Source organism: Archocentrus centrarchus, chromosome 16 (assembly GCF_007364275.1).
Source record: "Archocentrus centrarchus isolate MPI-CPG fArcCen1 chromosome 16, fArcCen1, whole genome shotgun sequence".
NCBI lineage: Eukaryota > Metazoa > Chordata > Actinopteri > Cichliformes > Cichlidae > Archocentrus > Archocentrus centrarchus.
The window spans coordinates 18,931,788-18,945,721 of record NC_044361.1 but is presented as its reverse complement, the minus strand read 5'-3'; the positions used below and the strand labels follow the sequence as shown (position 1 = coordinate 18,945,721).

The window sequence follows — 13,934 nt, the reverse complement described above, 5'->3', positions numbered from 1 at the left end:
TGTGTGTGTGTGTGTGTGTGTGTGTGTCTCATCTCAGCTAAAGCACGCCATTTATTGTGGACACGTAACAATATAAAACTTGACTGTGTGAATTTTGAAGCAGCTCAGATAATGACCAGCTTCAACTAACTGCAGCCCTTAGAACCAAAGATTAAAATATCAAGAATTATAGGTCAGCGTAAAATAACCACAGTACAAAAAAAAAATTCTCTTTTCTTTTTTAATCTCACAAAAATGAATGCTTCTGTTCGTGAAAAGAGAGAGAGTGATCTAGAAAACACTGGATGCACAGTTCTCACTTTACAGATGTTTTTAGAACATTTTGTGGTTCATTTGTAGGCACTTGGACGTTTAACTACATTCCCTTTCAGAAGAACAAATACATCTTTGGTCCGGTATGGCAATTTAAAAAAAAAAAAATTAAAAAAAAAGAAAGGATAAAATGAAGCCAGAGTATGAAAAAAAAAAACCCACCAGCTTCAATGTCTGCATCCTCAAAAATGCACTCCTGACAAAGTTTTAAAGACCTTCTTTTTTTTTTTTGGTAATACTTAAATATTATGGCTACATCTCAGACATGACCAGCAATCTTACGACGTCTTGCAAAAGAAACAAGTGGAAAAAAATAAAGAAAAAAAATAAAAACGTCGGCTCAATCAGGTGTACAGCAGTACAGGATTGTTCTCGTCAAGTCACATTTGGCAAATGGGTTCTTTGTTTGTTTTCAGTCCACATCCTTTGAAATAGTGATGGAGACACAGTGATTTTCTGCGCCTTGACACCAGCTCAGCTGCAGGGCAGCCATGTCTGATATGAAGTACTGCACGCAGTGACCTGCGGTGGCTGCACATGCGCAATAAATAATTACTGAAGTTAATGTCCTGCACATACGGCGCTGGCTGGTAATAACAGGTGACATTCGTTACAGTGGGGATAGCATTCTGCTCAGCGAGCACCTTCAGCGCCAGCATGGAGATGAGGCTGAGCGTCTGGCGCCGCTCGTGGCCCATCAGGCACACGGTGCTCTCGTTCACTACTTGGTGCAGAGTCATGAGGCACTCGTACCGTTTGTGCTCCATCCCAGCGAAGTGGTTTTGCAGGTAAGCCTCGAGCTTTCTCTGCTGCTCACCTATGTCAGGGAAGTCGATGAAGAAGCGTGAGCACATGTAGCGCTGCATCTGTTTCATGTCCGCCTCTGACGAGGGTCTAAAGCCTCGCACAAGCAGGTGGCAGTACTTCAATAAGCCCCCCCCTCTGATTTCTTCAGGGGTGCGAGTAGCTATGGTCCTCTGACACAGATGTTCCATAGCCTCCTTGAAGTCCCCGTACACACTTTCCCAATCACGGTGGGGTGAAAGCTCTCAGACATTGGCGTCTCAGAGCAGCGGTCAAACAACAGCAGAGAATCAAGGCAAATCTGGAAGGAGTAACACTGAATTCAAACTGCCGCCGTAAAGAGTCCACAACTTAAGCTCCACATTCTTGCCTGGTGTTGTTGGACAGCGAGATGAAGGCTCCAGCGGTCCGTGTCATTGCAGACTTTCACAAGTTTCTGTACGTAGGCTTCTTTGAGGGTTAGTGCTGTGATGCGCTCCTTAGAGACCCCAGCTGGCAAGAAGTCCAACAGGGAGTCCAGCACGACGTCTTTCACCAGACGGAAGGCCTGGTCATCTTTCAGCGACACACCAAAGATCAGGTCGAGGTCCTTGTAGCCCAGTCCTGTGTCCTGATGGAGCACATGGCTGGCAGCTGAGCCGTTCAACCTCACATCCTTAACACACACACCTCTCTCCTCCAGCCTCGCTCGCACAACCTGGGCAGGGACAAGACAAACACAATCTTTTCAGTATCAGAAATGGATCGCACATACATCTAAAAAGATAAAGAAGTCAAATTCTTGAAATACGTCCAAATAAGCTCTACATGGGCAATCAATAGCTGGCAAGGGCAAGCTCAACAGCACTGCTCATAAAAGCCCATTTTAGCACCATCAGCTTCGGTCTGAATGAAATATAAAGAGTCCTGCAGAGATGCAAAGTGTGCGCTCCAGGTCCATCTCCCTCTGAATCAGACTTTCTGATCAAAGTCACAGCAATAAGGTCATTAAGGGTCAGTAGCATTTCCTTTCCTTCCTTCAGTGATTAGTATGATATTTAAAAAGTGGCATAAAAGATCATCTACATCACCGCTATCGGGTACAAAGGGAAAGGTCTGAGTCCTAAAATAAGCCATCAAAGATGGATTCAGCTTACATGCCTGGAGAGAAATAACACATCACATGTGCCATAAAACATTCTGTTCTCAAACATTTGGAAGTGTTTAACGTATCAGGTGTTAAGAGCTGCAGCTTCCTTGTTATATCAGTCAGCCTATTTGTGAAGTCTGACACTTGAAGTGTATACACAGCAAGTGGATTTAATGCTAAAGTTGATGTGCAAATATGTGCCTAGCTGACTAATTGTGTTAGCTGCACTTGGATTCTAAAGTATTTCGGAAACTGAAACAGTCAAACCTGCTGCACAAATTAAATGTTACACCGCGCATGCAATCCTAAATCTTCCTACTGCCATTAACCTGTCAGATTAGTGTCTGTTGACAATCCCTCCCATGGTGATCAGATAACATGACAGTGCTATTAATACATACTGGGTCAGGCTACAGACCGACAAACACTTGAAGACAAGTCATCCCATCACAGGATGGAGGGACAAAATTATAACAGAACAAGGAGCATTGCAAAAATTTGGCCATAAAGTGCTGCCAATTGGGTTCAAATTCCAATCAGAAGCAATGATAATGTGGTTTCTAGTTGCTTTTGTGGCTGCCCTTATCTGCCAGATCACACAGAGCAAAATTCACAGTCGGGCCTACACTGAATGCTTTTCTTCTCTTCTACATGCTTGGATGCAGGTGAGTAGTTAAGACGCCTTCCTTCCCGTGGAAGTACAGGTATTACTCTGCTGGCTGAACATCAAATCCTCCAAGAAACAAGACTCCAGCTCCATCTAAACTAGTCTATCTCCCTTCTTTAGAGACAATAATATTAGTGGTAATAATAATAATAATTTTTTTTTTTTTAAAAAAGGAACAAATTAAAATGTGTGTTGTTCATTAATAAGTCCTGCACCACAGGTCTGACTTCTGAAGCAACAGTTGTAGCACTGTAACTCCTGCAAGGTTTCATGGTGCTGCATTGGATGCAACGTTGTTACATTGCTAACCCTGCAGCTGGACGAAGGTCCACATGCATAACATAGAAGGCACTCATCTAAATCAATTAAAAATCCATTAAGGATCCATAGCTTCATTGTATATGTCTTACCAGGAGATTCATTAGTGATCAGTGTTCAGCCTTTCCCTAAACAAATCATAAATCCATACAGGGTTCCCATGAATCCAGAGTAAGCCTGAGTGTCCCTTCTTTTGGGTCTCAAACCTGCATTTAAGGCTTTTATGCATGTTCAATGGAGCATTCATCTTTTCCACGACCACAAGCATGTAGCTCCTGGGCTCACATGCTTGTTGAGCTCCTCTTGAATATGTTGATGAATAAATGAAATGGAAAAAAGGGGATTCTTTAACAGATGTATGTACATTTTGAAATTCTAGCATGCCATTTTCTTAGCACTTTAATGCATTGCCAAACCCCAAGAGAGACACCACAGGGGAAGTGAAATGTGATCCAGCTACAATGCATAACAGGCTGGAAATGTGGCAGGACTTTGGGGCCAGGCTTAAGCCAGTATATATAGCATGTTTCCTTCAGTTTGAATGTGATGGAAACTGCCAGTAAATTATCATCAAACACTACAAAGTAAAAAGATGAAGTAACCAAACCTTTGCAGGAAACTTTGAAAGTTTGAGACAGGAATATCCTATGAAATAAATAACACTGTTCCACAGAGAAATTCAGACTTAACCTCAGAACGAGGAAACAAAGTAAACAAAATTATGATGCAGTGTGCTATGGAAATACAATTTAAAAGGAAGGAGCCAAGGAACCAAGAGGGTTACATCCTGAATGGATCAGCAGGCCACCAAGGGACGTTGAGGGGTTTCCAGAGTTCAAGAAAGTACAACACCGATTATTTTTGGCATTTAATGTACTGAATACGTTTAGAAAAAAAAGGTTATTTGGTTGAGATATTTTTTTTTTTCTTAAGGGGAAGATGAGAAAAAGAAAAGGACAAACTGCTGTGTGTATATATATATATATATATATATATATATATATATATATATATATATATATATATATATATATATATATATATTCAGTGTACATATTCAGTGTTCGTACCTGGACAATCTGTCGGGGTTGCACGGAGAGAGTGGGGAAGTTTCCCCGGCCGTGGATGGGGATAGCCTCGCCCAGGATCGAGTCCAAGCGCTGCACCTGATCCCAAGACAGCACACAGAACCGCCGACTGTGATCCGACGCACCAGAACCAGACATGGCGATGTCGACTTTCAAGTCCCCCCCTCCCCCAGGAAAGAAATCAGCACAGTGTGAATCAACGTTTCCTCTCAGTTGAGCTCTGCGTCTTCTCTCCTCAGTGAGATATTCCTGTGTGAGCGGCGAGCAGATCCGGGTATTACTACTGAAGAGAAGAGTGGAGGGGGCGGAAAAGTTTAGTCTCAGATGTGGAGGTTTGAGTGGGAGAAGCAGTTTCCTCCTATGTGTGCGTGCCTCTAAAATTCGGTCAAGTCTGCAAAGAGTCGATTCATAAGAAAGGTCCGGAGAGTTTAAAGGGTCTTCATTAGCATGAGTCCTGTGATTGGCTGCTGTGTTTGGTCATTGATTATGGACGCCCTGCCCTGCCCGCAGGGAACACCCTTCGTGTGACGTACTTGACAGCTCCCTCTCTGCTCCATCTGCGGTGCACCCTGCATACCATCAGGGTTTTCCTTCAAACCAGCAGTCCTCTTATCTACATCACAACAGCTCCGGTTCTTCTAGAAGTAGCAGCTATTAGTAATTCACGTCCGTGACTGATGCCATAGATTATAATATTTGCAGAGCATACAGGATGTTTTTCCTGCAGCACACAACTTCACTAGCATGCATTTAATGGATCATGCTGATCTTAGGAGCAACCATAAGGACGGAACAAAGTCTGAGGCTTTCCTGGAAGGCTTCAGCAGACTCAGCTTTGTGTCTTTGCAGTCATGAAATCAGTTTCATACCCTTCTTGGCTTGTGGCCCTTTAAAACAAACTTGTGTCTAACTGTCAGCAGTTGTATATCTACTAACTCTGATAGGTTTAAAACACAATCTTTTTTTGTACTTTGTCTAAACAAAAACCTAGTAATTTACAAACAATAGAAGGAACACAAAATGATTATCAGTTATTTTCTGCTTTTCTGTTTTATTTATCATATTGAAAGCTCTTGCTTCCAGGTCCCAGTTTGGAAACTAAGTACACCCCATCATTCAGCAGTGTGTAAGCAGTAATAACTTGAAGTAATCGTTTTCGCTGTGACTCTCCCCTCAGCTCCAACCAGTCGCGGCAGATGACTGCCCCTCCCTGAGCCTGGTTCTGCCGGAGGTTTCTTCCTGTCAAAAGGGAGTTTTTCCTTCCCACTGTCGCCAAATGCTTGCTCATGGGGTGTTGTTTTGATTGTTGGGTTTTCTCTGTAGTTACTGTAGGGTCTTTACCTTACAATATAAATCGCCTTGAGGCGACCGTTTGTTGTGATTTGGCGCTAGATAAATAAAGTTGATTTGAATTGAACTGAATTGAACTTTATCAGTCTCTCACAATGTGAACGCTTCAGTTCATTCGAGTTTGCAGGCATTTGTTTATGTACAGCTCTCTTAAGGTCCCGCCACCTCATTTCAGTCAGGTTGAAGTCTAAACTTTGACTGGGGCATTATAGCCTTTCCTTTCTTTTTCAGCCATTGTGTTGTAGCTTTGCTGCTGTGGTTGAGATCATTGTCATGCTGTGTGACCCAGTTTGGGCCAAGCTTTAGCTGTCAGACAGATGACTTCACGTTTGATTCTAGCATACTTTGGAATACAGACAAGTTCATGGTTGACTCAATGACTGCAAGGTGCCCAGGTCCTACAGCTGCAAAACAAGTCCAAATCATCACCACCGTGCTGATAGTTGGTATGAGGTGTTTGTGCTGATATGCTGTGTGCGGCACTTTACGCTATGACCAGACATCTCCACTTTGGTCTCATCTGTCCAAAGGACATTGTTCCCAGAAGTAGAGGCGCTTACACTTGCTGATGATCAATAAATCAAGTTAATTTGTTTAGCTGGCTGCTCTTTACTCTTTTCGCACCCATGGAACCAGTAAGCGTGTACGTCTCATACAGTCATGAATCTTCCTCACCCAACCCTCTATTGTGGCCAACAAAAATAACACAGAATGCAAAAAAGAAAGAAAGAATTAGTTGATAAAACATTGTGTAAATCTATTATCTTTTTTGTTGAAATCCAGAGGCTGATTGTTAGTATTTAAACTCGGATAAAAGGCTGCAAGAACTCAAAGTTCTTGCTTGCTCAGCACACATTATTAAATGCCATTATCATCTTTAGTGAAAGTTTAAAATGGAAAGTGGATATGTGAGATGTTTATTCATCCACCCATTTAATTTGCTCATGGCTGTGCAGGTGTTTATGAAAAGACTCCGATAACCCCTGATGCCCTTTCAGATTTCCACTAGGCTTTTTACTGCCATTGCTTTCTGTTCCTTACTTGTGGTGCTGATTGAGTTTTGATTTGATTTGGCACAGAGTCATCCCTCTGGTCTTAGCAGAACATTTGACAGCTTTCATGCCTTATTCTTTCTGTACTAGTCAGGACTGTCCACAAAACCTGTCCACTTTTTTACAGGAAGGGACCACACTGGGCCAAACTGTTGTTGTCTTTAACTGTACATCCTGTTTTGCATGCAGCCTATTGTGTGTTTAAATGCACTAAATATCCTTTAATGAGGGAGCTCACGCAAACGTAGACATTACGCACAATAGCAGACGTTACTCTCTCAGTGAAGGCCCTCGGATTGTCCTGCCATATAATTTGTCAGTGAACAATGCAGGCGATAAGTTAGGTAATTTCCTCTTTTAAGATATATAATTATTTATAAATTCCCACGTCACATGTCTGTCAACGCGACATGTTTGTGCACCTGTAAAACTTTTACGAGAGTAAAGTTCATTTCATGATTGACCTGTTTGTGTTTTTAGTAATTTGGTAATAAAACACAGGACGGATGGAAACACACGCAGGCACGCACGCACGCACATTATAAAGTCTTCTCCAAATGTGTGTATTTGATTTGGTTCAAACAATATTCAGGTGTTGTAAGGCAAATGCACAGCTGGAAGTTGACAACACCGTGTCGTTCATTCAAATCCCGTGATGTCAATAAAATCCCATTTGTGTGGCAACAGCATCTGGGCAGAGGCGTCCCCAGCTGAGGGTCTTGCTGGGTACTGATGTGAGACATCTGCGTCATTCATCTATAAATAGCCCACCATGTGGCAGCTGTACCTCCTGGGAGCAGAGCCACCAATTCACCTGAATGTGAAACACTTGGCGACGAGAGAACAATGAAGGCAGATAAATGTCAGTTCACTTGACATTCTCAGGTTCCCTCACAGCCCCGTGTCAGAGGGGGACCCTTCCTGGATGAGAAGGAAAGACTCTCATGCAATGGAACAAAAGTATAGTTTACACAAACTGTCTGTATCTTAGAGCAGTTTTCATTTCCGAGCTCACCTTTTGTTAATTCATGTCTGTGTTATTGTTATTGGACCCTCCATTTATACACAAGTTTGACATCCTGGTGGAACTATGACAACTTAGCCTGTGAGTCTTGTAGGAGTGGTGAGATAGCCAGTATTTAAACACACCTTAAACAAATGACACAGACAGGCGTATGTTCCATTTCAAACCACAATCAAACATTTCGTGGAAATCTGGCAGGCGCGAGTAGATAATATTAAAACCTAAATGAAATTCTGTGACGTTTCTGAATTAATTTCCTTGACTACTTCCATCCTCAGAGGCTGATAAAAAGCATCAGATAGCGACTGTTGTTGTTGTCAAACACTTCAGCGAGAAGATGAACGGTGCAGCCGAGCGGGCTTCTCTCAAGTGAATGGGACACGACTGGACGTCAAAGCGTGTCGTAAAAAGCGGTTGAAAACTGATGTTGCCACAGTAATCAACTGTGTGAACACAGATAACAGTGTGGCTGTCACAGTGGATGAGTTGTGTCTGTCAGGGCTGCTACAATCTAAGTGAATTATTTCCCCCAAAGGACTTTTTTTTTTTTTTTTTAATTTCACACTGAGCACATTGAGACATGTTATACAAGCACACCAAATGTGTGCTATTATTAGACAGTGTGTCATGTGTAACTTTGGACAGTGTAGCTAAAAAAGTGATGCAGCTGCTCCATGTGTGACATGACACTGCGAGTGTAATTTTGAATCACAATCTACTCTGATTTTTGCACATGAACAGTTGCTTTTCTTTCTTTTCTGTTTTTTGCTGTTTTGTTTTGTTTTGTTTTGTTTTTTAGGATCAGTCTGCCACCGTAGCAGATAACCTTCCTACACAACCTGGTTGAGTTGACCAGTCATCCCGGACACTGGGACCTACCTGAGATAGAGGGAATGTGTGATAAGAGTAAGTTTACTTTTCCAGATTGCTCCATATGAAAAAAATCTATGACACTGTGGAGCAAGGTTACGAAAGCAGCTGTGCTACTGACGTCAAGCTCCCTCTCTTGCCAGCTTGATTGACTACAGTAGTACTGAAGTGAACTGGAGTACTGCTGGAACAAATGAACACACCAAAACACACTAGGTATTCAATGAGCTTTATGCTGCGGATACACTCTCTGCTCTGTCCACACCTGCTCCTGTTAAGTTAAAAAAAAAAAGCTAAACTTTGAAAAAGTAAACACATTTACTCTTACTTTTAGTACTTTTACTCTTTATCTGATTTAAGCTTTGTTTCTATTGTTAGACTAAAATCAAACTATGACGTATGCTGTCCCATTGCAACCAGACTTAAGATTGTGTTCCCATTGGTGTACCTAATAAAAGCCAGAACTACAAATGCTGTATGGTAAGTGTGAACATTTAAGGAAAGAGATCTGAACTAATTCAGTGGATAAAGTAAGGGAACCAAAGTGTAGATTTACATTTAAATGTCCTTCCATGCATCTTCCACTTATGTGGGGTTGAGTCACAGGGGCAGCAGTCTAAGCAGAGAAACTCAGATCTCCCTTTCCCCAGCCACCTCCTCCAGCTTATTCAAGGGAACTCCAAGGCGTTTCCAGGCCAGTTGAGAGATATAATCTCTCCTGCATGTCCAGATTCTGCCCCAGGGCCTCCTCCTGGTTGGAACATCTCACCCAAGGGGCACCCATGCCCATGCCCAAACCACCTGGACTGGCTCCTTTCAATGTGGAGGAGTAGCTACTAAACTCTTCACCCTTTCTGTACATGAGAGGCTAGCCACCTTTCAGAGGAAGCTCATTTCCACAGCTTGTATGTGCAATCTCGTTCTTTCACTTCCCAAAGCTCATGACCATAGGTGAGGGTAAGGACATAAATTAACTGGTAAATTGACAGCTTTACTTTAATGCTCAGCTATCCTTTTACCATGAAGGACTGGTGCACCGCCTGCATCACTTCAGCCACAGCCCCAATCAATCTATCAATCTCCCATTCCCCTCTCTAGTCACTCATGAACGAGACCTCATAATACTTAAACGCCTCCACTTGGGACAGCAACTTGTCCCTGACCTGGCGTGGGCACCCAGTTGAGGACCATGGCCTCAGACTTGAAGGTGCTAATTATTATACCCAACGCTTCACAGCTGGCTGCCAACCACTCCAGGCCACCACCTGATGAAGCCAACAGGACCACATGATTTCCAAAAAGCTCCACCTGGAGTCCAACACCCACTGGAAATGAGTCTGACATATTGCCAACAATGCAGACCAAGCTCTTTCTGCAATTGTACACTGAATGGGACTGAATGGCCTCTAATAATGGGCCGGGCACACCATACTCCTGTAGTACTCACCAGAAGATACCCCGAGGACATGGTCGAATGCCTTCTCCAGGTCCACAAAATACATGTAGACTGGATGGGCAAATTCCAGCGCACACTGGAATATCCTTGACAGTATAAAGAGCTGGTCCAATGTTCCGTGACCAGGACAAAAACTGCATTGTTCCTCTTGAATCCAAGGTTCAACAAACAGACAAACTCTCCTTTCTAGCACCCTGATATAGACCTTCCTGGGGAGGCGGAGTAGTGTGATTCCCCAATAGTTGGAGCACACCCTCCAGTCTTCCTTCTTAAAAATGGGAACCGCCACCCCAGTCTGCCAGTCCGGAGGCACCGCCCCAGATCTCCATGCAATGTTGCAGAGGCATGTAAACCAAGACAACCTTGCAACATCCAGAGCCTTCAGAAGCTCAGGACTAATCTCATCCACCCCAGAGACCCTGCCACCAAGAAATTGTTTAACTACCTCAGTAACAGCACCCCCAGTGATGGGTAAGTCATCCCCCCTCTTCTCCAGATTCTGCTTCCACTACAGAAGGCATGTCAGTGGGATTAAGGAGGTCCTCAAAGTATTTCTTCCACTGCCTGACTATATCCTCAGTTGAAGTCAGCAAAGCCCCACCCACACTATACACCATGCGAGTAGAACGCTTCTTTCCTCTCCTGAGCCACCTGACGGGTTCCCAGAATTGCTTAGAGGAAATCCAAATGTCTTTACCATGGCCTCACCAAACTCCTCCGACACCCTATTTTTTGCTTCAACCACTGCCGGGGGCACATTCTGCTTGGCCTTAAATTGCCTCCAAAGTCCCACAGGCTAACCAAGCCCAGTAGGACCCCAGTAGGACTTTATTTTGATGGCTCCCATCACCTCAGGTGTCCACAATCTGGTTCAGGGATTACCACCATAACAGGCAATGACCACACTGCAGCTCCGTGCAGCTAGCCTTAACAATGGAGGTGCAGAACAGGGTCCATTCAGTCTCAAAGTCCTCAGCCTCCCTCCAAATGCTACAGTTTTGTTGGAGGTGGGAGTTGAAGATCTTGCGGACTGGGGCCTTGGCCGGGGGTTCCCAGCACACCCTTACTATACGTTTAGGTGTGTCAGGTCTGTCTAGCATCCACCCCCACCATCTGACCCAACTCACCACAAGGTGTTGATCAGTTGACAGCCCAGATCCTCTCTTCACCCAAGTGTCCAGAACATATGGCCACAAAGCTGATGATATACTTAGAAAATCAATTATCAACCTATGACCTAGGGTTTCCTGGTGCCACATGCATCCTTATGTTTGAACATGTTGTTCATTGTGGACAAACTGTTGTTTGCACAGAAGTCCAATAAAAGAACACCACTCAGGTTCAGATCAGGTAAGCCATTTCTCCCAATCATGCCCCTCCAGGTCTCACTATTGTTGCTAACTGAGCATTCAAATCTCCTGCGAGGAGCCAGAGCTTCAGCCCCCATCATGTGCACTTTCTACAGGGGCATGATTGAGACCATCCTGACCATCTGCATCACAGTGTGGTATAGCGCCTGCACAGCATCTTGCCGCAGGACCCTCCAGCACATCGTGAGAGCAGCTAAGAAGATCATCTGTGCTCTTTTGCACTTATTTATACTGAACAAATTCAGATTTAGATGTATGTTTACAACGTTCCACCTCAGGTCTCAGAGTAAGGCAGTTTCATTCCTCTGTATGTCCTGCACATATGTGGGGCAGAACTGTCTTTTATGCCAGTTTCAAAGTGTGTGTCAAACAGGTCCTGTATGGTCATAGCCCAGGCAGTAACTTGGTAGAGAGGTTATTGCATAGTTGAAGTGCTCTGAAGCTCAACCAAATATATTCTTGGGCTATGTGTTATGTAAGGCTTGTTTCGCTTTACTCTCTGATAAAGTGAGATAGGCCTGATTAAATGGTTGGGAAGTTGTGTGAGAGGTTCAGGCTGTTACAGAAAGAAAAAAAAAAAATCACATGCAGGTCAGCAACAGATAAGAAACTCATTTCAATGGAGAGCTCCCCAGCCAGTCAACTTCCTTGTTTATTTTATGTAATAAAGTCTTAGCAAAGCATATGGATAGCTTTGTATGTATTCCTACTTATAAAGGAACCTGTGTCAAAGTGCAGGAATGTATGAGCCTGGCAGCTTCACCTCCTCCTCTGCCTCTTGGACATGTAACTCAAATAGTGTCACTGAGACTTAAATCGCCATGACCCTACACCGACCTCAGACTGGGTCCCTAAATGTTACAAATGTCCTTATCAAATACAACTAAAAAGAAAAAAACAAAAACAGTAACTTCACTTCCCAGTTTTTCTGATGTTAAATGACTGGCATCGTTTTCCACTGATCAAACCCAACCAGCTATACTGCAAGGACGTAGAAACTAGTCGACAGCTGCCCAGAATGCACATCTACTACTGAGTCAACAAATCCAAAACCATAAAAGCATATAAAATAAACACATTCTGTAATTTTCTCAACACGTGTGCCTGGTTTTATATTAAAAGCCACCAGGGGAAAGAGCTGGCTGCCTACGCTCCTGGGTTCATTTACCAGAAGGAAGAGGGAACCCCTATTTAGCAGCAAGCTCTGCTTTCATTCCCAGAAATCCTGCTCCTCTCGCCCCTCTCCAGTAGCTTACAGAAAAACTCTGGCCAAGAGGAGATTAAACAAGAAATGAAAAACAAAAAAAACAAGGTGCTAGAGACAAATCGCATCAACTTAGTGGATGTCTTTGAGGTCAAGCAAAGCAGAGATTTATCGAGCAGATTGTGTTATAGTCATGCTTGACTTGTGTAACTGATACAGCTCGACACGTGAAAGCAGCAGAGCAGCTTTACCCAAACGGTCAGACTAAATAAAACCCTTATCCAAATGAAAAAAATAAAGTTATGTCAGCGGCAGTTTCTTGGATTATTGTCTAGACCCCTCTTAGTAAAGCTTTTGTCCTGGAAGGATTACAGGCAAAAGTGAAATTGTCATTCTTCAGGTCGGGGTCAGCTGGATGTTTCGAGAACCTTTATGACTAAAAGGACAAAGTACACTTACTAGATTATGAGGTGTTTATGAATACTGAGAAAAACAAGCTTCTGAAAGAAAACAAACCTGGCTTGTTCGTTTGTTGGCTTAAAAGCTCCATGTGAGATTTTTCAGATTGATTTATGTAGTGCCGTAACCAAAAGTAGACGGGCAGTTTTGTTGCACACATGGCCAAAAGCTGCTCTGAGTTACAAGCTATACGCTGGAGCACAGACGTTGTGCTCTACGTTTTTAAACCAACAAACCACTCGCCATTCATCCCAGAGTCACAAAAACATTGTAGGGTACAATTAAAACCCCCTGTGGCATGCATTTATATATAGAATGTTTCTCTGTCTCTCTCCATCCTTTTGAAACCTTTCCCTGATTGCATAACTCTCAGAATTACACTGGCAAACATGATAAGCAGTATGGAGCACTCAAAGTATTCCTAAGCTGTACTGGACTTTGCAATAAGTCCAACCTGCTGGGAATATGAGTGACTCAGCATCCACTATCTAGCTGTCTGTCACCTTGACCTGCCTCTTCTCCCCTGTCACTTTAATGTCACTGCTACAGGCCGTGAACAAACCTGCGAAGATCAGTTGCCCTTTACTGGTTATTGTGCAACCATCATCTCTGCATGATCACAATGCATTTCTACTTTATGGCAGCTCTTTTATTGTCTGATACAATAACAAATCCTGCACTCTGAACTTAACTTTAGTCAGGAAAATGTTCTCAATATTAAAGTAAGCAGGAAATTCAATAAACAGGCAAAGCATGTTTACATGTTATAGAATATAATAGAAACAGCCTTTATTGTGCCGCAAAGTGGAAATTCCAGTGTACCATCAGCAA

General features: G+C 43.2%; 1 protein-coding gene across 1 annotated transcript; it reads right to left on the bottom strand.

The window, feature by feature from the left end:
* Positions 1-686: 686 nt before the first annotated feature.
* tent5ba (terminal nucleotidyltransferase 5ba) lies at positions 687-4,715 on the bottom strand. The gene is given in 6 exon segments (XM_030750702.1): positions 687-860; positions 863-1,336; positions 1,339-1,428; positions 1,431-1,509; positions 1,511-1,813; positions 4,301-4,715. Coding segments are annotated over 6 exon segments (1,176 nt in total). The 5' UTR covers positions 4,457-4,715; the 3' UTR covers positions 687-786.
* Between the last annotated feature and the right edge of the window lie 9,219 nt (positions 4,716-13,934).